The sequence below is a fragment of the Antennarius striatus genome, chromosome 5 (assembly GCF_040054535.1).
Source record: "Antennarius striatus isolate MH-2024 chromosome 5, ASM4005453v1, whole genome shotgun sequence".
In the NCBI taxonomy this organism is placed as follows: Eukaryota; Metazoa; Chordata; class Actinopteri; order Lophiiformes; family Antennariidae; genus Antennarius; species Antennarius striatus.
In genome coordinates this window covers 13755601-13782253 of record NC_090780.1, presented here as the reverse complement: position 1 = coordinate 13782253, position 26653 = coordinate 13755601, and the positions used below count along the sequence as shown (strand labels likewise).

General features: G+C 39.2%; 1 protein-coding gene across 1 annotated transcript in view; it reads right to left on the bottom strand.

Moving 5' to 3' along the window:
* Positions 1-784: 784 nt before the first annotated feature.
* Positions 785-26653, bottom strand: part of LOC137595845 (sodium-coupled neutral amino acid transporter 3-like) — a 38794-nt gene continuing 12925 nt past the window's right edge. The window contains exons 2-16 of the mRNA XM_068316188.1: positions 23501-23674; positions 21841-21934; positions 21607-21722; positions 15966-16039; positions 15670-15762; positions 15420-15501; positions 11416-11498; positions 10327-10385; positions 9881-10027; positions 9093-9172; positions 8608-8708; positions 7729-7853; positions 7494-7638; positions 6452-6555; positions 785-5542 (exon numbers count right to left, since the gene is read on the bottom strand). Of these exons, the coding sequence (XP_068172289.1) occupies positions 5438-5542; positions 6452-6555; positions 7494-7638; positions 7729-7853; positions 8608-8708; positions 9093-9172; positions 9881-10027; positions 10327-10385; positions 11416-11498; positions 15420-15501; positions 15670-15762; positions 15966-16039; positions 21607-21722; positions 21841-21934; positions 23501-23619 (1527 nt within the window). The 5' untranslated portion in view covers positions 23620-23674 and the 3' untranslated portion in view covers positions 785-5437. The remainder of the gene's footprint in view (positions 5543-6451; positions 6556-7493; positions 7639-7728; positions 7854-8607; positions 8709-9092; positions 9173-9880; positions 10028-10326; positions 10386-11415; positions 11499-15419; positions 15502-15669; positions 15763-15965; positions 16040-21606; positions 21723-21840; positions 21935-23500; positions 23675-26653) is intronic.

The window sequence follows — 26653 nt, the reverse complement described above, 5'->3', positions numbered from 1 at the left end:
TATGTAATTCAACTGTTAATGGATAAATCAAGTAATTTAAAAATAATTCAAATTTACTGAGCACATTGATTTCACAAATAGCTGAACATATGACTGCCACTTGAAGCTCATGTTTTAATGACCACCTTTTAAACCATAAAGGTAAAACAATATTTAAGTGTGACGTCAAAAATGAGACACAAAATGAGCCCCATATACACCGTATGATTTCTAATTCATTCAAATTCTTCTCATGTCAATCAACGTGCTGTAGTTCATGCTTAACAAAGCTCGATAGTGCCATCTAGTGGATAAATACATGCCTTATTTTGCAAGCAAAGTCAGTGTACAGTATAATACTCTAGTAATAATGAATCATTTTAATCCTTTAAAAGGATCACCATAGGGAAATTGCACAAAAAATAATTTATATTTATAAAAGTTGGGAAAATGCACACATGTCTATATAAAACATTAACAATGGTTAACAGTGGTCCTTTTCCACTATATCTTTCTGCTTATTTGTTCAATCAACAATAGATTAGAAATGATCGATCTATATATTGCGTTTCACATAACGTTGATAATATGCATGAGGGCTTAAACGACAATTGATTTATGTAAAATACAGCATTTAAAATTCAGTTTACATACCAGCTCCCTAACCTTTAATGAGGTGGAAATAAATAAGAAGATGTCAGCTGACAGATGGAGAAACATCACAGTTTTATTACTTCATTTTTATTGCAATATTGTTTACAGTACAATAACTGCCAGCAACATATTAAAATATAGAGAGAGAAAATCATCTTGAATTGACAGACCAAAAGGTTTAAAAGCACTTTAAAAATTATTACATTTATTTTTTAATTAGACTTAAACTTTACCTGCTATTTACATTGTACAAACTACATATGCATATATAATATAAAGGGTATACATTTATATACAGTATTTATAAATCCTGGCTGATATTCAATACATTACTACTTGATCATACATTTCAATAAATCACACAGAAAGGGAAACAACACAAAGATCTAAACAGAGGTCATTAAACATCATCTTTTAGCAGCCACTAGCGCAGCATATCCCTATGATGTGTTGCTTTAAGCGCTTTGTGTATGCATACGTTAAAGTACCAGTGACCTGATTTACAAAAACTTTTTATCATACATGTAGATCCTAAGATCCCCGTGTTGTGCTAAATCATCATGTCAGGAGTCATTCCACCTACATCTGAATGGATAGGGTCACTCCACAATAATGTGCTCACTCTGGCCAAAAAGACAGAATGTTGAGACAGGATGTCAAACAGGAAAGATGTCTCTAAATGCAGAAGGGCCCACACCGCAATATACAAGGAAGTCCTGACTCCATCCACAAACTGCTTCACTTTCATTCCCACCTGACATACCTTCACCACTCACTTCTTGGTCAAACAAGGTAAGATGAAAGGTCAGATGGTTAAAGGTGAAACACCTCCCCATCATTCATATTCAACTGAGAGAACCTCTTGGATAAGAGGTCAGCGTTATCAAAGCTAGAAGAAAGCTTCTTCACTTCTAATAAAGAATTACCTTGATCTGGATGAATGAAAATCTAGAGACATTACATTGAGACAAATAACTGTGGTCAAACTATAAACACGAATGTGGAGATTAACAAAAAAGAGGCTATTTTTTGTGTAAAAAATCATCAGGACTTACCCGTACAGTGCTGACTGTAGTCTGGACAGATTCTGTCATTTAAAAACAGATTTTAGGCAGGTCATTTGTACACCAGTGCACAATTTCATGTTAGTAGGTTAATGTCTTCCAAGGAGTCTCTAGAAAGTAATAACCTAAACTATGTCACTGATACCACTGACCATAAAAGACAAATATAAGGGGGAAAAAAACTGATAACTAAACAGTGGCATATCTTGGATCACTGAATCAGATCCAACGCATATGCCCGAATGGACATGAAATATGAAGTTTAAACAGCAGACAAACACCCAATGGAAAGAGGCAACACTTGAATTATGCTCATAGTATAGGTCCAGACTAAACGACACAAATGCATATAGATACTTCAGTTGAAATACAGAGGAGCAACATTTTCTTTTTTAATAATACAGACGCTTAAAAACTTCAAACATTACATCCATCCAATTAGTGGTGACATCTACAGAACAGAGAAAACTAACAACCACAGTGACTCACAGGAAAAATTACTTTCAAGTAATGTTGGAGAAGATATCAATATTATACTACCAATACATTGTTAAAAATCTCAACATCTACATTAGATTGATTTACTTAACAAGGATTTTGTTATACAAAAGGGACAAGCCCTTAAATCACATCTAACAAATCAAATTAACTGCTCAAATAATAAAGGGAACACATAATAATCAGAGTGGAACTCAAAGTCAGTCAAGTTCCTCTGATATGAAGCCGTCTAGTTAGGAACCATCCGTTTCACCTGCTGTTCTGCAAATTGGACAGACAACAGGCGGAAAGGAGAGGCGGTTACCAAGACGACACCTATAAAGGACTGGTTTTCTAGGTGGTGGTCACACCATTTCCCTCTCTGCTTCCTTTCTGATGAACCCTCAGAGAGAGCCTCTTGGCCACCAGTGATAACATGAGGAGTTGTCTGCAGACCAAAGTTGCTCAGGTTGTGCAGCATCTCCAGCAGGTCACTGGTGTGCATCTTTCTACCCAAACAGTCATAAACGGACTTTATGAAGGTGTAATGAGGGCCCGATGTCCTCTAGTGGGACCTATGCTCAAACCATGGCAATGTGCAGCCCATTTGGTATTTGCCAGAGAACACCATAATTTGCAGGTTCCCCACCTGCGCCCTGTTCTCTCCAGAGATGAGAGCAGGTTCACCCTGAGCACATGTGACTATGATGCTGTGGGGAACATTATGTAGCCATCAAAATCCTCCAGTATGACCGGTTTTGTAGTGAGAGATGCACTGACCTCCGCGAGCTAGTCAGATGTACCCTGACTGCTGTTAGGTACCAGCATGAGATCATTAGACCTATTGTCTGACCATATGCTGTTGCAGTGGGCCCCAGGTTCCTTCTGGTGCATGACGATGCCTGTCCACATGTGGCTGGAGTGTGTCAGCAGTTCCTGAATGATGAGGGCATTGATGCTACTGACGGGCCAACCTGTTCCTAAACCCGACACCGATCGAGCACCTTTGGGACATCATGTATTACGTCTCATTGCTCCACAGACTTGCCAGAAGCTGACTGATGCCCTGATCCAAGTCTGGGAGAAGATCCCCCAGGAGACCATCCATCGACTCATCAGGAGCATGTACAGACATTGTAGGGAATGCATACAGGCACATGGAGGCCATGGACACTACTGAGACACATGAAGGGTGGCCTAATGAAAATTCACACAAGTTGGAGTAGCCTGTGATCTGAGTTTTACACTTTCATTATGGATATGGTTCTGAATCCAGTTGTAAGTGAATTTATGATTTTCTTCAACTGTTTTTACATTTCTTTTGTTTTCAACAAATTACCGATTGGAATGAAGATTTTCAAGTGGAATATTTCAGTCATTGATATCTAGAATGTGTGATTTTAGTGTTCCCTTTATTATTTTGAGCAGCATGTTTTTGCTGCTCACGGATTATTTGTTTCAGCATATTAATGGCTACAGGAAATGGTGCTTATCAAAGATATGTGCTATTGCTAACCACCAACTTGTTAAAGAGATGGAAAATCCATGTCTGACACTTCTGTCAGGAATAAAGCTTATGCTGGGCACAGAAATATTTCAACATGTTCATGAAGTGAGCCTTTGTTTCTCATGTTTGGTAATCTCTGATTACATCCAGTAAATGTTCAGAAACAACATTATCAGATCTTCCAGGTCCAACAATAAGGAACACTGAGAATTTAAATCCTTCTCTTCATTGTATGAATCAGTTTGACTGGTGCGACCTGACTCGGGGTCTTCAGTCGTATTTATCACCAGAGCCGAGAGACATTTAACAATGCTCCCTACTGCACCCTGTGAGATTTTCATAAAGTATTCATTAAGAATAAAAATATATATCTCAGTCATATTAATTAGGAATGTTATAGGTGTTCACAAACTTGCATACTGTCTGTGCTTGAGTATCTTGTTTTATCAAAGAATAAAACCTCCAACTTGAAAATATACAGCAGCATTACAACTTCATGGAGCAGGAAGCTAAAGGCTGCCTCAAAGGAACAGTTTAACATTTTCATTATGATGTGCTGAGATGAAAAGTTGCTTGTTGTACGTATGAGCACCGTGTTTCATCTAAATCTGTGTAAGAAAATAAATGTGGCGCTTTACAAAAATGATTAATTATTCCTTCAATTTCCTTCTCTGTAAAGTCGATACTATCAGTATTTTCTGTGCTTGCAGAGAATGCCAAAGACAGTTTTTTTTTTTCCCCAAACACTTTTATGATAATGATAATATAAATGTTCAGTCCCTCCAGGATTTTTCAGGCCTAAAGTGAGATTAAACTGTCTGCTTTAGCATCAGCCTTTCTCAGTGGTTGCAATGCATTTGTGTTTGTTGATTTTGCAGCACTTTCAAAAGATGCAGGTGCAACTGCCTCTGTCAGGGTGATCTGTTTTGTCTGTCGCACACACATTTCAGACATTCACCAGTTGTGCTCTGTCACAGCATTGCTTGCGGTGCTACAATTAAATCCTGCTTTTTCATCAAGGAATTGCCTCAAACCATCTTTAGCTGTGATTTCTGTCGATAAATGTGACATTTTCACATTTACATCTTCCAGACAACAAGGAAGTAAGTCTGGTGCGGTACAAGTATGGCTTATCATGTGACACTATTACTTGTGAAACTCTTTTCAAACTACAATGGAGAGTGGCCTCAGTTACAATTAAGTCGCAGTGAATAAAAACTGCAAAGCATGGTTCTGCAGAAATCACTGTGAGCGGCTGAATTTATATCAAATGTTGCAGTCATGACATCACAAAACGCTGGAGGGACTGAAAAATAAGAATAAGAATATTGTCATTTGGCTGGCAGGCACCTCAAACCATTCATTATATTATGAGCAGCAGTGTGAAAATGATCACAACCATACCTGGGACAGGTCTGCAAAGGAAGCAGCTACTTTTCTGGGGGGGGGGGTTCATCCCTCTTACAAGGCACAGCCTCCAATAATTAAGTCCCTGACCTATATTGTAAATCTACAGTATATTGGCCCCCGATCTGCAGCCACCATTTGACTGAATGTACAGTACAATGTAAAGTCATTAAAGTAAGAACCGTTTGTGGAAAAAAAAACGGAGGGCTGTCCTCAGCTCCAGATTCCTCCTCTGTGGCAAAATATTCTCTCATGGAAAAGATCTTCAACATCAAACACCGTGAAAAGTAAAAGCAGTAAGAAAGGAACAAAGACGGAAATCAACAACACAAAAATAACAGGATGTTGTCTAATGACCGCTGCTGGCATTGCTGGTGCCTGTTGTCCAATCAATGATGATGAAGCTGAGGCTCATTATCATAAACAGGAACCCTATACCAGCGAAACAGACAGCCTAGAAAAGAGAAGCGCTGAGTGAGGTACAGAGTAACAGCAACAAAGATCAAACACGATTGTGAACGACTCATTTGTCATCATATATGTAGGAACAATATCACTGAATATATTTTTAATATATGTTTGACTTTACCTGACAAATTTATTTTCACCACAAGTTACTTAAATTTGGGGTGAAAATCCCCGAGGCTTCCAATCTGACTTTTCACCACTTTGATGTGGTGACGTTACTCAATGATGTCTCAGCACACCACAACCTTCCTGTTGGGTGTGATTGCACATCCAGCAGAACATGCTTGTGATCACACTAATCAGCACCCACCAGTGGGGTGAGGTGTGAAAGAGTCCAGGGAGCAAAACAAAGCAGTGCAGCTCAGTGTGGTGTTACTTGTGACTGTACAGAGGGAGACATTTTACAACTGAAAATAAGTTGACGTTGTTTTGGTGACAAATGGCAGAGAGTTAATCAATGCATCACGTAGCCTTCGTGAGAGATGATATTTTGTTTACACTTAGATTAACACTTCTGGGCCAGTGGAGCCAGCAGTTTACCTTTATGGCATGTTTTTAGGAGAAAGCCAAAGGAAACCCATCCAGATGTGGGGAGAACATGAAAACTCCACAAAAAGAGGTCATAGGTTTGAATTCAAATCCTGAACCTGTTAGGTAGTGTGAACTCCACCCACTGATTACATCTATGTACTTTTTAATTTTGAAATGTCAGACTCCCATTCACACCTGATGTGATGCAGAAAAGTTTTCATTATCTTTGCCGTCTTTGGCATTTTAAATTCAAAGAACTTTTCATGAGGGCTTCTGCCGTCGATACTATATTTTTTAGTGAAACGGATTATAAAACTTCATGACAACAATGAAGAATTCATACATTTTAACATGAGCTGCTTACCAGGATTTTCGGGAATGAGCGCAGTGGCTCATCTTCTTTGGGTACAATACGAATGTAGAAGACAGCAGGGAAGATGAAGATGAGACAAGGGGCAGATGTGGCACCTAGAAAGCATTCAGCAATAAAAAATACCAGAATAGAAACATGTAAGAAAACACACACACCAAAAAAAAAAAAATCAAAATCATGAAACTAATGATGTTTTCACATTTGATGGTTGGTTGGTTGTATAATAAAGAAACTAAATTTTACTAAACTTCTCACAGCAGTTGGGACAAATCAAATCCAATCAATTTTGGTGCAAATTGAGATGAGAGTTTTACGTATATATATATATATATATATATATATATATATATATATATATATATATATATATATATATATATATATATATAAAATAAGTGTTATTCTAGTCCTCCATGCACTGTCGTTCTGCTACCAGTCTGACAGGAGCTTTCCAATAATATGGAAATTTGTGTTAATTTTGTTCAACCACCTGAAATGAGTATTGATTATATCAAGTTGAAATAGAACTCTTGGACTCAACAGTAAAAGTACTGCTCAGTGGCAGATGGCGTAACCTATGCAATCTCTCTCTCACTCTCTCTTAATATTGTCTGGGGTTTTTTAGTTTGATAAATGTTAAAAGTTTAGATGTTTCTTCGTTCAGAAAATACATAGTACTATGGAAAATCCTCTCTTCGTGAATCTCTTCTGGAATTTGTCTCAATGTTATTATTTTGTAATTTGACTTTAATGAATAAACGTGATGCTAAAAATCTAAATCAAACTCTCTCTCTCTCTCTGTCTCTCTGTCTATCTATCTACAGTATGTATTTATAAACAGATAGATCTGTAGATGCATCAATTGTAATGGAGTAAAGTGGAGAACCTCATTAAAATATATAAATACCCATAATGCACAGAGAGCACAACCTACTCAGGATTCATCTGGGTGCATCACAAAGTAATTATTCATACAAGACTATACAAATAATTGAGCTTTAAGTATTAAGCACCCAGCACAGGTCTGACCTACCTATGATCCCAAAGATTCCCAAGATATTGGGGGCAAAGATGACCAGCAGATTGATGAATGTGAGTAGAATGAAGGCAATGGCTATGTGACGGGGCCAGTAGAAGGTCTTATTGGGAAACATCATTTGCTGGATAGCTCGCCGTACCTTATCATGATTTACAAAAACATGTTTAATTATTGATTAACATTTAATTTTAGTCAATGTGTAAACTGAAGGTGTAAAAATATCACTTACAGGAAAGAGCACAATGGGCACCGTGAGTGTGACAGCAGTGAGCACGGCAACACGCACACACAAAATCAAAGTATCGTACGGGTCGATGCGGCTGTAGGTGTGAAGCAGCTCTGCTTCCACTTCACCTGGAACAGGTGAGAAGAGAGGAAAACAGAGAAATGTAAAAAATGATGAGGAAGACGAGGAATAACAGTCCTTCACAGAAAAAAACATAATTGTTGCTTTTACTGCTAATTCATGGGCTGATAATTATTTTCATTCATTCATTCATCTTCTAAACCCACTTCATCTGCTGTCGCGAGTCACGGGGTGCTGGAGCCTATCCCAACCATCTGGGGGCGTGAGTCAGGGGATGCCAGTGCACCGAGGATCCACACATATACACAAACACGCACGCACACTCTCACACCTACGGGCAATTTGGAACCGGCCCCGATACTTAAAGTGTAAGTAAAAAAAAACACTATAATTAATATTTATCAAAACAAAAGAGAATGAGAATGTTTAGAGTGCATCTTATTCTAACCTTTAATATTGTCATATTTTACTATGGAAAGTAAAACTACCATAACCAATGATCACAGAGCAGTAAGAGTACTAGGCCTGTAAAGCTGTAGGAAGCTGTTGTAGGCTCTACCACTAGAGAGCAGATGCTTCACAATGCTGTCAACCCACTAGCTGAGAGAGAGAGAGAGAGAGAGAGAGAGAGAGAGAGAGAGAGAGAGAGAGAGAGAGAGAGAGAGAGAGAGAGAGAGAGAGAGAGAGCGGAGATGGATAGAGACTGAAAGATAAATGACAGGCAGGCAGACGGACGGACGGACGGACGGACTGACAGACAGACAGACAGACAGACAGATAGATACATAGACCAGGCCTCACCATAAAAAGTTAGGTATCCAAAAAGGGCAGCCAGGAAGTACATGACGTACATGACTGTAATGGAGATGTTCGCCACATGTTGCATCTTTTTCTTGGTTGGACTGAAATCAGAAGATTTGCATAATATCAGGATATCCACTGTCAACTTACCAAAGAGTTCCACACAAAAACAAGTTTCCCTTATATCTGTAAATATCTTCTGGGCAGGGCTAATTTTACAATTGAAATTTGTCTCAGGCAATAATATAATGTAAAATTAATTGTAGGAAAACAAGCAAGAGTGGTCCAAAGCAGCCTGACAGATTTAAACTAACAGCATGCAACAGTATACAAGCAGTGCAAATGCATTTCAATGTAAAGGGAAGGCAGTGTGTGTGACTCGATTATGATCGGCCAAGGACAAATCAGACATCATTGCTGTCCTCTTCGTTTTCCTAATTGTAACATTCTAAAGTTCCCAGGAGTTTGTCATCAGGAGAACATACTTGCGCAGCTCTGTGTAGATGGGCAGGACCTCAGGGTGGCACACAAATGCAAACGCCAGGATGGGTATGGTATAGGCCGTCTGAAAATGAACCCAACAGGTCACCATGGCAACTGCACCTCTATCCAAGACTTCTCAGCAACGTCGCTGCCTTTTACTCCCTCAGACACATTACAGAGACTTAATTGTTTCCCTCTGATTAACTTGGGCCTGGCTGCAGACCATTTTGTTGATTAAAGAGTGCATAAGTTAAAATGTCTTTAGGTGTCAAAATTAGTCTTGCTACAGTACTTATGAATACATCTTTCAAGGGTGCAAATAAAGAACGGTACTAAAATAAAAATAGGAACAACTTCACAGTATTTGTTTCAATAAAGGTAGCATAACAACACAATCAAACAAAAGTCCTGCAGGAGTCCTCTCCTGGTGTGAAGGTAAGTACTCTCTGTACCATTTTCCATGTCAAGCATCGCTTTGACCCACAAAGGGCAGACTTGTTGATGTCTCTTTAAGCAACAGAATGCCAATGAATTTTTTATTCTTCTGCTGATAGAAACAGAGAGGACCAACATTGCTGTCCATCTTTGTCTATTATTAACACTTGATAAAAGCCCTGATCCTCTTTGAATGCTACAGGTTTCTTCATACTGGACGTGATTTCCATGCTTGGGTCATGAACAGTCACTGGCAATGTGCTGAATATGACTATGCAACAGTGGGTGTCCGTCAGTGGTCAAGGCAGTCGAGGTGGATTTGCAGTTTCACACTGAGTAACAAGTGAAAACCTACTTGTGTGTTGAGGTTGGCAAGTTTAGGAATACAGGCAGGATCGACCTCCCCTCCGGGATCAGTGGCACTGACATTCAACCCACTGGCAGTGGCATTGAAGGTAAACTCCACAAATGGACAAGGAACATTGAACTTCTTGTAGATAACCTTTAAAGGGCAGACAAAATATATTAAAGTAGAAGCAAAGCTTCAGAAACAAACAGACAGGAAAATATAGCACAGTGAGAGTCAGAGACACAGCAAAAGCAATGCATGGATTACAGCTCACACTGCCAAAAGTAGGTCAGGGAAAGATAGACGCCAATGCAGCTTGGAAACACAGCATGCAAACATTACTCTACAGCCATGAGCACAGAGAGTATGGAGGACAAGGTGATTGAAATCTGATTAATCAATGTTTCTGACAATAAGGAAGAAGCAGTCAAAATGGGTGTTTCAGGACGTACCGCGATGAGGAAGAAAACCATACAGCTCAGGGAGAAGCCACTGGTGTATCCCAGATATCCTAAATGAAAAATTCTCTATTAGGACACCTCTTATCTGTGGTAACATCAAATTAAGCATATTAAACACATTTTCAATATATCATCTTAACTGTAATAAGTAAAACCATTGAAGTTGTGCAGAATTGTTCAATTGTATTTTCTGCTGTCTACTCTTTAAACCTCATGGTGGATTGGGCTGATATAATGTAGTGGGAGTCAGACCTCATTACTCGAATGCACCAAGCGGCTCTGTTGTGTTCATGTCTCAGTAGGAGGCAGGCTTCTTACAAGAGGTCAGGCAATACGCCTCCTTTCTCACATCCAAACTGGCTTCCACTGCCTCCCTTTTTCTTATTTCCATCTGTTTTGATTCATGCACTCGCTGTTCCAAAGTCACTCAACCCACCTTGTGAAAGCACCAGAGGCGTTTTATTTTAAAGTGAATGAATTATTCAATCTAGCAGCAAAATAGACATGATTACACACAATGAATGCAGGACGGTAAGCCATTTAAAAGCGAAGTACCAGGGAAACTGTTCAATTCAAATATGCAGACTAATTAAATGAAAAAATGTGCTTGTGCTTAAAGTTAAACACATTTTTTAAAATCTTCTGATCATTTACATCGATTCAGGTCTCACAACATGTTAGCAATGCATGCAGTTTTTGTTACATGACACACACAGTTCCTGGCAGATTGTCACGTGAATGGAACTTTTGTATGAAATTACTAGGTATGAATACATTCCAATAAGTTGGCCATTTGTGTTCCAAAGGTGGTTAATATCAGCTAATATTAGCAAACAGAAGAAATGCTTATGTATAATGGCATAATTTAACCTCATTTGTTTCCAATCATGCTGCTTTTATAATAACTGAGCATTTTAGCTAAATAGGTTACTAATCAGTGACTCATCATGTAGCATTAACCATTAATTCATACTGATATAATATCATTATAACCCAATCACCATAAACCATAAAAACCATAAAACAACATAGAACTTGTAAAAGAGGCCAGGCTGTACCACTAATGAGACAAACACTCACCCAGCTGCTTCATGAGCGCCAGAGGTAATATTACTGCAACAGATACAATGACCACGAGGTAGTTGCCATTTAGGAACCATTCACTGAGGAGAGATAGAAGGAAATAGGTAATTATTAGATAAATCGATTTTGAATGACAAAGTTTAAAATTCCTGTCAGTGTGTTTAAGCATTTGAACTGTTAGATGACTGGTCGGACATCATAAAACGTGTGTCTTAAGCTAATGTGCTACTGCCTCAGAGTGAGATGGTCCTGGTTTAAGCATCTATTAAGGTTTCCATGTTCACCCCATGACTATGTGGTTTCCCTCTGGGCTTTTTTGTGACTTTTTCAGCAATCAGAATGCATGCAATAGAGGGGCGTATAAGTATGAATGTTTGCTTCTGTTTCTATTTAGCTTGTGACAACTTGGCAATGCTTCAAAGGTGCACCCAGCCACCCGCCCACTGTCAGCTGGGAGAGGTTTCAGCCCCCCCCCCCCACGAATCTGGATAAATGGTTATAGATAATGGATCTGGACAGACGGTGAAAAGAGCAAAGGGACTGATGAAAGATTATTTTATTTCTCAACAGCAGTTGAACAACTGAACTTACTAGACAAACGCACATCAAACTGGTTCATTGTATACAAATGAAAAGAGAATCTTTGTCACTGTGTTTGATCAAACATAACTGTGGTGCTCATAAAACTAACCACATGTTAGCGTCTCAAGCGCAGCCATGTCTAGGAAACAAACGTGCATAAGCTATTTTCAGACCCACACAGTCGGGGTGATTAAAGTCACTAGGAGAAATTGCAGCGACGCAACATCTGTTGCAACACACACTCTCTCACACACACACTTACACTGTGACCATCCATCTGGACCAGACACTCACTATCCTGCTATACACTGATACACTCACAGAGAAGAACAAGAAACATTTCACAAACACACAAACACACAATCACCAACCTGATCAGCACATGTGCATAAATGTTTCCTGGACTGACATACCAGTAGCTTTGTGATGATATGACTGAGTCAACAAACAGAGATTAAGTCTCAGGTATTTCTCGATCATGAATGGGGTCTGAGCAGAAGGCTATTTAGTAACAGATGAAGTCTGGATTTCCCTTTTATCCTGACTGAATTTAGCTGTGACTCGGTTTCTTGAAATCAATCAGCAGCAAAAGTAGAAGGTGAGGAATGGTTGTTTTTAATTGCAGTTATTTCATGTTGTAACATTTTAACACCCCACAATAAAGTTTGACAACTCATTCATTTAAGTAGCTACTGTTAATATTTTTAAATTTATGCTGTACACATTGCTTAGGCTGTTAGATCAGTGGTTCTTAACCTTTTTGGAGGTACCTAACGTGGCTTCACCTTGACAAGTGCTACTCTTATGTCCTTTTCACAGCAAAGTCTGTTTCTTTTGTTTTCCATGCATTTGAAGGAAGTGTCCCTTTATTTTTGCCAGTGTGAGACTAGAGTGTTTCAACTTGACATTGCAAATCCTGCAGAACGCTGACTTCCATCACGTTCCATTATAAAGAACATGTAAATTCACGTTGCACATGTTCATCCGACCACTTTCTTTTTTTTGCTCAACACAGTTACTATGAATTAAAATATTAAGAAAGCAATCAGATGACGTACCATCATGACAGGCATAAATCGACTGCTGAGTGCGCAAAATCCCATGTAGCACAGCTAGGCTAATCAATGTAGCGTGATCATCTGTAGCCAGTGATGGCTAAAGGGGGGTGTGTCATCACGAATTGACACGATGTGTCAAACGTACACAGTGATTTGTGTATGTTCGGCAAAAACACCCGACACATCATGTTGGGTGTTTTGTCTTGACCCCTGTCTCCGCCGAACCCCTGAGACCGACTCACTGAACCCCTAGGGTTCGATCGAACCCAGGTTAAGAACCACTGTGTTAGATGCTGTTGCAAACGTTGTCTCCTGAAGTCAGTAGGTAAGTAAGTAGGGATCATAATATGAAGTCATGTGTGTATTTCTTTCTTTGCAGCAGTGCACTCTGAAGGAGTGCACAGCCATGAAACACTTTTCCCAAGAAGGATTTTCTGACAGGAAAGTTATTTTAGGACAGGATGACGACTTGTTTGTTTCCATATTCCTAGTTCTATAAATGTCAAGCTATCAAGGGCAAAAATATCATTTGTTCGTCAGTTTATTGATCTCTGATTTTGAATAACCCAGCTTAACATTCCTCTCGGTTTGGTTAATCACTTAAACTGTTAGATGACCGCCTCATGTAGGCCAATGTGCATCCATTGGTAGAACATGGTTTGTGTTTATAAAGTTTCATAAAGTATATAATTGTTTTGAAATGTCCAAACAAAGAACAGGGAGTGACTGTTACATTATTTTTGAGCTTCAAATACACATAGATCACATGTTGGGAAACTGGGGGAGAAAAAAAATCGTAATTCAAAATGTTGCAGTTATTGCATGCATTTAATTCTCTTTTAGTTTTGAAATTTCAAATTTAAAAGTCACACTTATTTCCTTTATCTATTTATTTGACATCTGTCAATTCCATGTTCTACTGTGTGTGTCTTGTGTGTGCATGAATTTCCCAAGTACCACATTGATCTCTACTGCTTACTTGTGAGGCAAAGTGTTGACTTGTGCATCATCATCATTCGGTGATAAGACATGAATGTATATTTATAGGCTCCTTGCACATTCAGTCAGATCGTTGTTGTTTGTCACACTTGTTTGTCACATTTTTGTTTTATTGATTAGACTTTTCATCAGAAGCACACTGTCATTCAATGTCTCACACCAGAAAATGATGTGGACATTCTGTCACATCATATCTCTTTTTAAGTGCCGGTAGTGAGATACGGGGGCACCTTTAGTGCAGGCTTTCAACTGCTCTATGACATTCTTTTCCCTGTTTGCCCAGAGTTGTGTAACAGGAAATACAACTGCATTCAAAACATCATCCTTGTACCTCTTCTCCACTTGATCCCCACCCCAAAACCTTGAAAGGGATTGAGGGGAGCCTCTAAATGGATTGAGGGTTACGAGGTAAAGGGGTAAACTCACACTCAAATCCTAACCACAAAGTGTTGTTTGTGTCTGAGGCCACCTGCATTAGACAGCGATATCCCATGGTTTACGTTTTGAGCCGTGGAGTCTAGCTGGGTTTTCATGTGAATGTTTTTCTGTGTTTGTGTTGCTCCAGGGTCGCAATCACAGCTGTTCTCACGCCAGCTGTTCAGTACATGCAAAGCAGCAATACACCTGCAAGCTGAACCAGCCTGGTAGAAAAACTGAAATCCTTGATGAACAGAAAGGCTACAAGAAACCCTACAGAGATGGCACGAAGAAGTGTGTGTGTGTGTGTGTGTGTGTGTGTGTGTGTGTGTGTGTGTGTGTGTGTGTGTGTGTGTGTGTGTGTGTGTGTGTGTGTGTGTGTGTGTGTGTGTGTGTGTGTGTGTCGTATGCAATAGAATTGTGTGCATGAAGTGCTGTTATTTAAAACAGGCTAGGGCAACTATGATCATTGACACATAATGACTCTACTAACGTTGATATTTTCATAAAAGCAATCCTATTCATGAAATTATGGTCAGAATTGACCTCAAACTATGTGCACATTTCCCAGACCCTAAGTTGGGACTAAATGCAATCTTGCAGTATATCTGAAGACATGTCTGAGATGACTTACAGTGACTCCAGGTACAAGAAGACATTGCATATCATTATCACCAGAAGTCAAAGGTGTTGAAAATAGATTAGCGTGCAAATCTGAAGGATTTCAGCTTTGATCATGTTCTTGGGAGTGAAGTGAAAAGTTTTATTTTTTAAATATTTCACCAGTTATTTTCTCTTAAAGACACAAATATATGGATTTCTAACTACTACAAATCAGATATGCACATTCCAACATGACATGTCAGTATGTCTTACATGGGTTTCAAGTCACTTGTGCTACAGTACTGTGAATTAACTCTTTTATATCATACTCTGACAACTCACCCTGCAGGCTTGTCCACCTTCAGAAAAGCCTGGATGACCAAAGGAAACTCATATTTCACTATGTACAGATAACTGGACATGGCTGTGGAAAGGAGATACAAGAACACAAATGCATTAGAAATAAACTACAACAGTAAAAATACCCTCACGCACAAAACGTCCATAATAGTTTAAAAAAATATCATCCTAGAAATGCCAGAGGACATTTGCATTTGTGTGTGTGTGAAGACAAACACCAATGTGACCTCACCTCCAATGTTCTGCAGTGTGATGGCAATACCTGCCGCCATCTTCCCTGGGGTCCCAAAGGCTCTGTATCCGAGCTGCTCATACGCACGAATACCTGAGCCACAAATATGAGAAAAAGTTTTGAATTGTGTGAAATCCATGCAGATACTTTAAATAGAGACTATAGATGTTATGGAGTATCCACAGTACTGTATCCATTCATAGAGTCGCATTACCATCTGAGTGGCCATTCTATAATCTATGATATAAGACTACTGTCTATTCATTTTGATTGTAATGTACATGACACATTCCTACCTACAATACCAGATGACTTTAGAAGTAAATGAATGGAATATGCAGACAGGACTGCCACCACTGTCAGAAGAATCCTGAAACAGACAAACAAACAGAGACAACAGTGAGAAAATGTCTGCTCAAATTCTCTCTGGCCTTCAGACAAACACAGCATCTGACCCCTGGTGGATGGCAACACTACCACTTCTTTAAGCAGAATGAACACAATTTTATGTGTATTCTTCTTTTTAATTTATGACTACAAAAACTCTTTCTTTATGCTACTTTTGTTTTAACACAGAGTGATTTATTTCTGGATGCACAGATTGTGTCTTAAGATTAGAACCTCTGCAGTGGATTGTTGCTAAAGATGGGTCAAGGGGCAACAGCTATCAGCCCCTCTGCCCTCTGCCAGAGTAATCACACAGAAATAGACATACACACACACGGACACAGACACACACAGACACACACATACTGTACACCAGCTGGAGATTTTCACAGAAACTATTTCCAGTGGAGCGCTGAGATTGACGGAACGAGGAAAATCCTGTTGTAAAAACTAATCTTCTTCTGTTTGTTACTTTCCAATCCACTTCAGTCACAGCAAGTCAGGCCTTGCATCTTTAAGCAAAAAAACACCACACTCACATACACTCTCCTCTGACACATCTTCTATCTTTTCCATTTGATTATTTCCTTACTCTGTTTCAATTTTTATTTCCTGTAGTGACAATCAACAAAATCTATCCCTAGTGAGTTTGATATAATTGGGCTGGTATGACGTAATAAAGTATTACATGATACAACATGATCACATTTTTTGCCACCAAAGCACATGGAGCAGCCAGAGATATAAACGTTATGGCATCTGATCACTTTCTTAACATTGTGAGATGCAGCTTCATTCAGCATTTCCAACTGTTCCATCTTATGAATTAACTACCTGACAGGCTAACTTGGTTGTAGGGTTAGTCTGTAAGGAGGATGGACCCAGTAAATTCTGGACTGGATCCCATTAAAGTCAAGAATTTTTGTCACAATTTTTCTTCACGGTACTTTTAGAGTGTTCTTGTCAGCTTTCTAGTCTGGACTGATGCTTTTGTCTCCCCCTACCTGCTGGAATTTGATCATGGCCTTGGTTTGTTTTTGTAGCCATGTGTTTTGTCATGTGCCCAGAGTCCAGATCCTTTTTGGGCAACTTCCTGCCTTTGTTCTTTTCTCTCCATTTTTTCTATTCACCTGTCACTCATTTTTGTTGATTAGTTGAGTATTTAAACTCTGTCTTTTCAGTTCACTTCGTCAGATTGTTAAGTTGTGTTCTGTTTGCTACGAGATTTCCAAGTGAGACTAGTATGAATGCAGTACTTCAGAGAGAATTTGAAGCTTATTGTTTTTTCCAGTTTTGGACCCTGCCTGTCTTCTGCCTGTTGTTTGTTTTTGATGACCTGTTTGCACCTGCTTGCCTGTCTCCGAGCCCTGCCTGTACCTGGATTCTGTTTGGCCTCCTGGATTGTTTGTGTATAAATCATTATTCTGATTTTCAATTTATTCCAGAGTCATGACAGTTTTTAACATTTATTCCATAGATTATCAAGAAACTGGATGGAAGGATGGAACCTTGACCATGGACGAAAGTTGATAAAATCAGTGCAATGGATATTTATTTTCTTAAGTAACTATTAGATTTATAAAATAAACGGTATAATGACAATGGAGTTTACACACTCGCAGAGTTGTATGATTTCTGCCTTGTTTGGCTTTTGTGACTGTGTCGAAGAATGCTGGGTTGACTAGCAGGGGAGGATTTACTCAGTCAAGTGGCAGTGGGAGGACAGATCTCCTGACCGTCAGACAGACACTTGAGTTACTGTCTCTCTGCTCACAGCTTTCCAGCCCTCTCCAGTCCTAACTAGTCCGGAGCCTAGACCCTCTGAGGCCTCTGCATCTGTCAACAAAACCCCGGGTTGATATGTAAAATCAGGTGGCAAGGGAAACGCAAAGACAAAGCAATTATTGGATATAATAATAGTCTTTACATGGTTCTCAGAGCTCTCCAGAAACAGTCTTTACTTATTGTTAGAGTCTAAAAGTAGTAATATTATAGGACAATTCAGCGCCATGTACAGTAATCCTCCAACAGGCCTGCTGTTCTGCTAATCCCTAACAATAAACCATGATTCTCTTCCTATAGATAATATACTATTGAATATAATGACTAATGACAATCAACAGACATCATCTTGTCCTGATGGATACTGATTCGCATCAATGAGTGAAGAAAAAGGAAGTGTGTGTGTGTGTGTATATATATATATATATATATATATATATATATTACTGTACTGTATATACTTATACTGTATACACTGCATAAAAAGAAATTAGTGTTGATTCATTCTCTCCCAGCAGACCTTTAGTTCAAAAGCCTGAAGTACTGTTGCCAAATATTTTCCTGACCTGCCTACATTCATCTCTCTGTAGCTACCCTATTGTTTGATACAAGATCATGCAAAAGCACACAAAGCTGGGTACTTTTATCTGTGAAAGAATGAATATGCCTCTACATGTTCAGTTTCTCACTGTTACTTTGTACATTGGTGGCTCAGGGTTCAGTTGGTCTAGACTGCAGTCACACAACTCAGCTCAAAATAAGAAGCTTTCTAAAACACGAGGTAAAATCCAAGTCATGACTACCCTGGGACAGGGTTCAGACGAAGTCTGTGAATAAGACATGCTGAATACTAAAACTAATGACACGTGCCTGCGGATGTTCTCCATCATAGCAGCAAATCCACTTATGACATGCATACAATTATAACATTATGTTTAACCTCTGCCTGGATGATCTATACCAGAATTCTATGTAGGAAAATGTATTTAAATGTATAAAATGTAATTCAAGGGAACTTTCAGCAGTGCACTCTTGTCTTTCACACTACCACCTGTTAGTATCCAGGGTGTTAGGAAGAAATCTCAGTCATGAGGAAGGTGAGTTGGAGGAGTTGATGCCTAGTGAGTTATGACTCTGGAAAAAGCAGACTATTTCTGAGGGAAGTTAAAATAAACAGGCCAATCTTACAGCAAGAACAGCAAAAGCGTAAAGGATATATTTTAAATGAAGCAACACCCACAAATATTTTCCAGTGTTATTTCACCATTATGATTAATCCTACGGCAATAAATGAGTCAAAGTAGACAGGGCTACATAAGAATCCATTTACCAAACAGGATCTTCTGTAAACAACTGAGACACGATAGGCGAAGACAATGTGGTGCATATCATGCAATGAAATTATGAGAAAAAACATTAAGGCAAGCTGATCAACAAGTTTTCAATGTTGAAGGGTGGAAACCAACAGACTAACCCCATATACTTCTCAATCTTTTTGTGTTCCTTCTTCCTGATGTTGGCGTCAGCTGGAATCGCCACATCTATCACCAATCCTCTCTTCTGCTCTTTGTCCGCCATCACTACGTATGTCCAGTTGGTTAGCCAGGAGCTGTTTGTCAGTCTGGAAGCTGAAGTCCCACTGGATCTTAGCCTTGTTGTTCTCAGCCACCTTTGGTGGTATGTCCCATTTGGATTTGGGTACGTCTAGTCCATACTGGGTACAGATTTTCTTGTACACTATCACAGCTACTTGGTTGTGCCTCTCCATGTATGCTTACCCGGAGAACACCTTACACCCTGCTACCACATTCTGGACTGTCTCTAGGACTTCTTTACAAAGACTGCTCCTTGGGTCAGATCTACTGTGGTAGATATTGGCCTCTATTGCTTTTGTACTTAGGGCCTTTTCTTGTGATGCCATGATCAGTACCTCTGTGCTGTCTGTCAGTTCAGCTTTGTTCAGCCTTCTTGATAACAGCCACTTCCTCTATCTGATAGTGGTACATGCCATGTTGGGGCTTTTGTCTTGGCCCCTAACCGTCTCTTCCACAGAGGGTATTGCTTGTTATGCCATGTATCTTATATCCCATTATCTCGATGATTACTGTTGCTGTACTGTGAATCAGCTTGTTTGTCTCAGTTATGTTTCCTGTGGGGATGGTTTTTATTGCAGCATTCACATCTTCTAGCAGATCTTCTGAAGGTACTCGACAGCTCAGTTTCGGTATTTGTTGGAGGCTCACCGGGATTCAAACCCACGACATCCTGCATTCAAGTAAGTTGACATAACCACTGTACTATCCAGCTGCTGTATATTTAAATATATAGCTCACTTGAAAGTCTCACATTCTCATGCTGTCACCAACTCCACCCACTACCTGTCAATCAAGCACCCAACCAATCACGGCGCATCTGCCAGAAAGAATCACATGAACAATATGGCATAAGGCATCTGCTATGTTAGGAGAAGAAATAACTATACCTGGACTTCCCATTTGACATAATTTTAAAGTCTCATAACTGTTCCAACAATTTTCATGTTTTTGAGCAGAGAGTCTAAACAGCAGGAACGACTCAGAAAACGCCAACAATTTCTGAGTGAAACTAGCTGGCTAGCATGAACAGTTTCCCTCAATCGGGACATGTTTTGTCGCAGTTGTCATTTTAGAGTTTTCTTTAATTGTTTGTTCAGCTCCGTTACTGTTTATACTGTATCCGTTTAACTGAAAGACAACACCCAGGAAGTGTGTATGTATTTAAACAAAAATCCAGCTTCGGGGTTTAAGGCTACTCCTGCAGTTGTGACAGTTGTCACACTAAGATGTGAGAAAAGAAAAACTCTTATTTCAGCCAACTGCTTCAACATTTTGCTCACCTTGATCCACAAATTATGCAAAAATACATTTGACAATTATTAGATTAACTGCATACTCTATGAGGACAAAACTCCAGTATACTCTATCTGCAACCTCTGACTACACATGAACGGTGCTTTGTGCAGCAGTGGGGTGGATTCAGGGTCCTGCAACAGGAGTACAGCACGTCCTCACCTACAAACACATCCATTTTTTACTTGCCAAGATTTTAAACCATGATTTACCTGTTTTAAAAATCATGCAATGTGGTTTTCTGTATGTTTTCTCATGTTGTCTCTTATAGCTGAATCAAACCTGTAATGAAAATTTCAGACCTCTCTCATCTTTCTAGGGAGGAAAAGTTGTACAATCAGTGGCTGCCTGGATAGTTTTTTGCCCCACTGTACAGTATACCAAGATTATAGAAAGACCAAAGCCAACAATGCTTCTAGCATATTCGATGTACAGGTAAAATCTGTGTAAAACCAATCAATATGTCAGCTTAATTCATGATTAAACATTGATTAATGATAATGTCTATCTGTATTTTGATCACCTCATACATGAAGACATTATTCACACCACTGTGTGTGTGTCTAGTATTGGAGGAAAAAAAGGAGACGAATACCAAGTTGGATCTTCTCAGAATAATCTGCTCAGAATGTTCTCAGCTAAAATCGTTGAAAAATTAAATGTATGGAAAACCTCTTTTTCTCCTGGTTAGAAGCAATGTTTGAACTGAATACACTGACCTGGAGATTATTTGTCTTGATGGAATGACTTCTGACTACCAAAAAGGTTTTTGGAAAACAACACCAGAGACTCAGGAGCAAGGTTTGATACTCTTTCCTCCAAAATTGCTGACCTCCACAAGAACACTATTAATTGTGTCAAATCCACATGAATAACTTACAGAAACAGTATGACTCCCGTGTTTGCCATGGCGTACGCTAGTCCTAGGATTCCACTCCCCATAATTGCATTACCAAGGTTGAAGACGGACATCCCAAATGAAGTTTTTCCTTCAAACTGTAATTGATGCAAAAGCGAAAAGAGAAAGACAAAAGTGTGAAAATTACCTAAAAATACATTAAATTACTGTATATGATTAAAAAATGTAATTGAAAATTATCAAAAGTGAACTTACATCTGTGAATTGTGTGGTCTTTTTGTCATCCATGCCTGATATGAATACCTGGGTGTCTGGGTGGTTCGCTTCGGTATTCTCAGTTTTGTGGGCACTAAATGGAAAAAGATATTGTAAAAGAACTGACACAATAAACACAACACTCATAATACATCTTATGCTGGGAAATTTCTTCTATAATAGATCAGGATTTAATTCAGAAAAAAATGGCTTTCCTTCATGTAGAACAGTATAATAATATACATACCTATCAATCTGGGCACTGTTGGGTACAGTTTCTCTAAAAGTCATGTGCAGAGAAGTAATCCATCCACCCAGCGAGAGCACAAAGTAGAATAACATCACCCACAGTCAAAATATAATAAGGCTATTGATACCGTGACAGGACTATCTATACACCTCATGTGTGACACAGAAAGGGCCATTAAACCATCTGTTGCATGGAAAGGAAAATATGGCAAGGCAACCATTAACATAATGGTCATTTATATGACTCCCTCCATCATCAAACACAAACAGTGTGAAGACTAAGCTGGTAGGAGGTAAATAACTGCTCATAGGTACATCACAATGCCACTAAGGCACACACGCTTAGAGGGTCTATGAGCACAACCATGTGATAAAGACACAATCAGCAGAGGGCTGAACCAGTCTCAGTGCATCACACAGAAATAGCTTCAGCTTCATACCCCCTCCATGTATTGTAGCCTTCCATTTAAACCAAATTTAAATAATGCACACGTCTGTCTAACTGATGGATACAGCATTTCTAGAACATCCCTCCATACAGGGAGGTCTGGTCCGATTCTTGCAAACAGAGACCTTGTGATTGGTTAAGAGACAGAGGCAGTATACACTGACATTAATTTAATGCTCAGCAAACACATAACGTCCAATATGATATCACAAACAAGGAAAGACATGTTAGACCTTCGGTCTGCAGTAAGTTAAGACATCAAGATGATAGGTAAAAACATCTGATGGAAACTTTGGGCCACAGATTCCAAAAGACCGAGCAGGAACACACAGTTGTGTAGCAGGAGATTGTGTTTGGGTTCCTGCACAAAATAGTAATGATTACCAATAACAGTGCAGCACTGGAGATCAGGCAGGAAGTGTCAAGCTTGTTGGTATTATCATCAACCGGGCACCCATAGTAGCAGTAAAAAGGTGAACAACTTTCCATGAGTGACCGTGTACTCTGACTAAATGTCTATAATTTTTTGAAGAGGCATATTTTAAAAGTTCATATCTTGATAGAACGAGATAAAAATAATTATTTACACTCTGCTTCAATACATTTCTTTGGTCATGTCTGCAAATTGTACAGTACACATTTCCAAAAGCACACAAAATAGATGTAATTTAAATTTATAACCCATTACTGTAAAATTCTGGTTTTCCCAATCAAGATAATAAAATGACGCAGGGGTAAGTAAAAAATCTAAAGAATTTTCCCTATATTGTGCTTTTGGTAAATATCTGGGTGTCCAGAAAAAAGCGGTTGAGAAGAACTGTTTCAGACAACAGGCCTTTGAGGATGGGATGCTCACATGAAAGACATTTTCACACTGACAGTAGCTACTTATTTCTTTATATTTTTTAAGAAAAACAGGGACAATGACTGAGTTGTAATGAACAAATAGATGGATCCACTCACTTTTCGTCATTCCCTGAATCGGTGATCTCCTCCCCAGGCTCATGGCTTTTCCCATTGGGAATAACATTCAGTTCCTCAGGTTCAGTTTCCACAGCGTTGGCTGGATTATCCTCACTCATATCTGCTACGGCTCTTGGTGTTTCTGTAATAATTGCCGTGAATAATTGCAGGGATCTGTGGAAAAAAATGGTTAATGGAAATTAGTGTAATAATGACATCACATGTTTAGTTTATGAAGTGGGATCATGGTAAGTATTTCACTAGCAACAGAGGTAAAATCCTGGAATCTGTAATAATGATCCTGCTTTTTTTGACCACTCAACTTCCTAAAATTCATTAATAGATACAAATTTGTAATTGATTCATATCAGCCTCAGTCTCCCAACATTTAGGGCTTGTGAACAGATGACATGCTTTCCCAAAAAAAAAAAAAACAACTAGAACCAAGGCAGCCAGAAACTGCAACATCCCACGACTTAACCTGAAAGTAGCACCTGACTAGTGCATAGACTATTGCATATGGAGAAGGCCGGTGTGAGTAAGACCATAGATTAATGCTATTGCATAGGTAGATTAAATCACTAGGTTTGATCTAGGGTCTTACACTGGCCTTCTCCCTCGTCTTTCTATCCTATCCGGTTCCTGAATGTACAAAAGTTGAAATTTGACTGTGAGTTCCTTTCCTCAAAGTCAAGTTCCTCATCTCACTTTCATCCCCTTTGCCACCCGAGTAATGTGCTTTTTGTCTCGTGTTTCTATCTGCAACAGTTGCGAAGATATTTAGTGGACAAACGAATGAATGAACGAACAAACACACGGACACTGACAATCACAATATATCACCGCTTTGACTCGGGATGTAATAAATGATAAAACTGTTGCTTGAGATGAGAAATCAGCTTTGACATCCTTATAGAACATTCAGCTCAATCAGAATTTGAAAGACAAATACAATGGCGCTAGCAATGGTTTTCTTTCTACTTTCCAACAATAAAAACCAGGTAGGATGGTACAGAAAAGAGTGTCTATCTTCATGACTGTGCTCCAAAGAACTTAATGAATGATAACACTCTCCATTCTGAGAGTGTTGTCTCTCAGAATGGAGAGACAACACCAAATTCCCCTTGCCTCAATGAAATTATGAATAAACTATATAGTTGTTGTTGAAGTTGGATTTGAAAACTATAGCATTTGATGACTACAATCCAATGCCAAAGCCAAGCACTCCTAAGAGTTTCTTCTTCCTACGATTAAGGTAAATCATACCATATGTAGATTCAATCACCTGTATTTTATGTATGTATTACCTATAATCACCTTTATGTAGATTCAATCACAATTAAATCATAAACCTAATATGTCCATAACTTTCTGGTATGGAAATCATCGGTTTAAGAAGAGTTCTGGACGGCACTTCTTTCCAAAATGTAATCACCTGTTCCCAACAACAATTCTTACCCAAAGCAATAATACCAACTCCTAGTTACACATCCCAGGAATAATTGACACATCTACACTCTTTCAGTTAATTGACATACTGGGCTTTGCATCAGACCTGCATTTCCTGGATATCCTGTTGTTCTGTCTTAGCTAATCAGCTGGTTTGTGGGTCTCAGAGAGGCCCCTGTGACTTGTATCACTTGAATGCTGTTGACCAAAACACCCTCTCTGGCTGGCAGTGAATGATCTCCTTCGCTGGGTAGAATAAACAGCACTGAGGGCCATAATAGGGAGCATGTTGGGGGCCATAGAGGAAGAACACACACAAACAGCTGAAACCCTGATCATTGAGTTGAACAGAGAAGAACCAGCTAGGACCAGCTACGAACCAGTTCTGGCCCCATTTTTCTACATGTCACTTTTCTATTGGTTTCCTCTTTTATTGAGTAGGGTTCAATATGACTACAATGCACAGGGTTTTCTGTACGACCATTCCTGGCAAACTCTTTGCAGCCCCATTACTTAGAGTCCTTCCGCTTCACAGGGTGCCCTTTTAGAATGTGGCCCTTTGTGATATTTTTTAACACATTAAACACAATGTGAGTCGAATAAACCCGGATCTTCATCTAGCAGTCCTCTAAACCTGTCTTACCAACCACGTTGCTGTGAGCCTCACCGCACAGTCAGGCCTGTCGGTGTCTCAGGCTAAAGCCAGGCAACGTGGTTGGGCAGCAAAGCACAGTGCACAATGGCACATGTTGTGCGGTTTCCTGGGAACCGGTTGGAGAACAGTGGTACTATTGTGCCAGGCATCATTATACTGCTGGGGCCCCCTTTGCTGTAGATTGCCAGGCCACTCGAGAGGCTGAAAAGGTATTCCACTGGGCTCTAATTGAAAAGACGCCACCTTGAATTCAGCAAGTGTCAGTATTTTGTATTCATGTGCAGTTGTAGCAGAGTTGCTGACGGTAGCAATGACAGAGGCAGACCCCTCTCGTGGGACAAATCATTGCACAGAACCTTACTGCCACTCAGATAGTCTACAAATCACATGGCAGTTGGAGGGAACCATTGGAGGGGGCATTACGATGGTCTTTCTGGCTACAAGGATGCATTGTAGCTCCTGCAGTCATTGTGTTCAGTAACAAAGCCAGTGCGTAAAATCTTTGTAAATATTTGAGTGAAAGCAGTGCCATTCAGCGAGTTGTACTTTTTAAAGACCATTGTCTGTTTCTGCATATTTTTAAGCTTTAACAAGGTTCTGACAACAACAAAAAATATTCTGACATGAGTTATTACCAATTAAATCAATATATCTTGACTGAAATAATTCAGATTCTGTCCAAAGCAGCAATGCTGTGGAATTTTTTTAATTTTTTTAAATTTTATATACTGATTATAATCCCTGGAGGGAAATTAATAGTCAATGTCAAATGTTATGAAAAAATTTAATGTTTGGAAATGTCATACTTAATGCTGTCACACATGTATTTTTTTTAATGTAATAAGTTGATGTGGGCAGCACAGTGGCGCAGCAGTTAGATTCCGAGTTCATATCTTTTCGTGTAAAGTTTATGTTCTCCCCTTGTGTGTGTTGGTTCTCTGCGGGTTCTCTGGCTTCCTCGCACCTTACATAAACATGTGGCTTGGTTGAACTGATCACACCAAATTGTAAGTGTGTGTGAGTGTTTTTTTTGTCTTTCATGTGGCCCT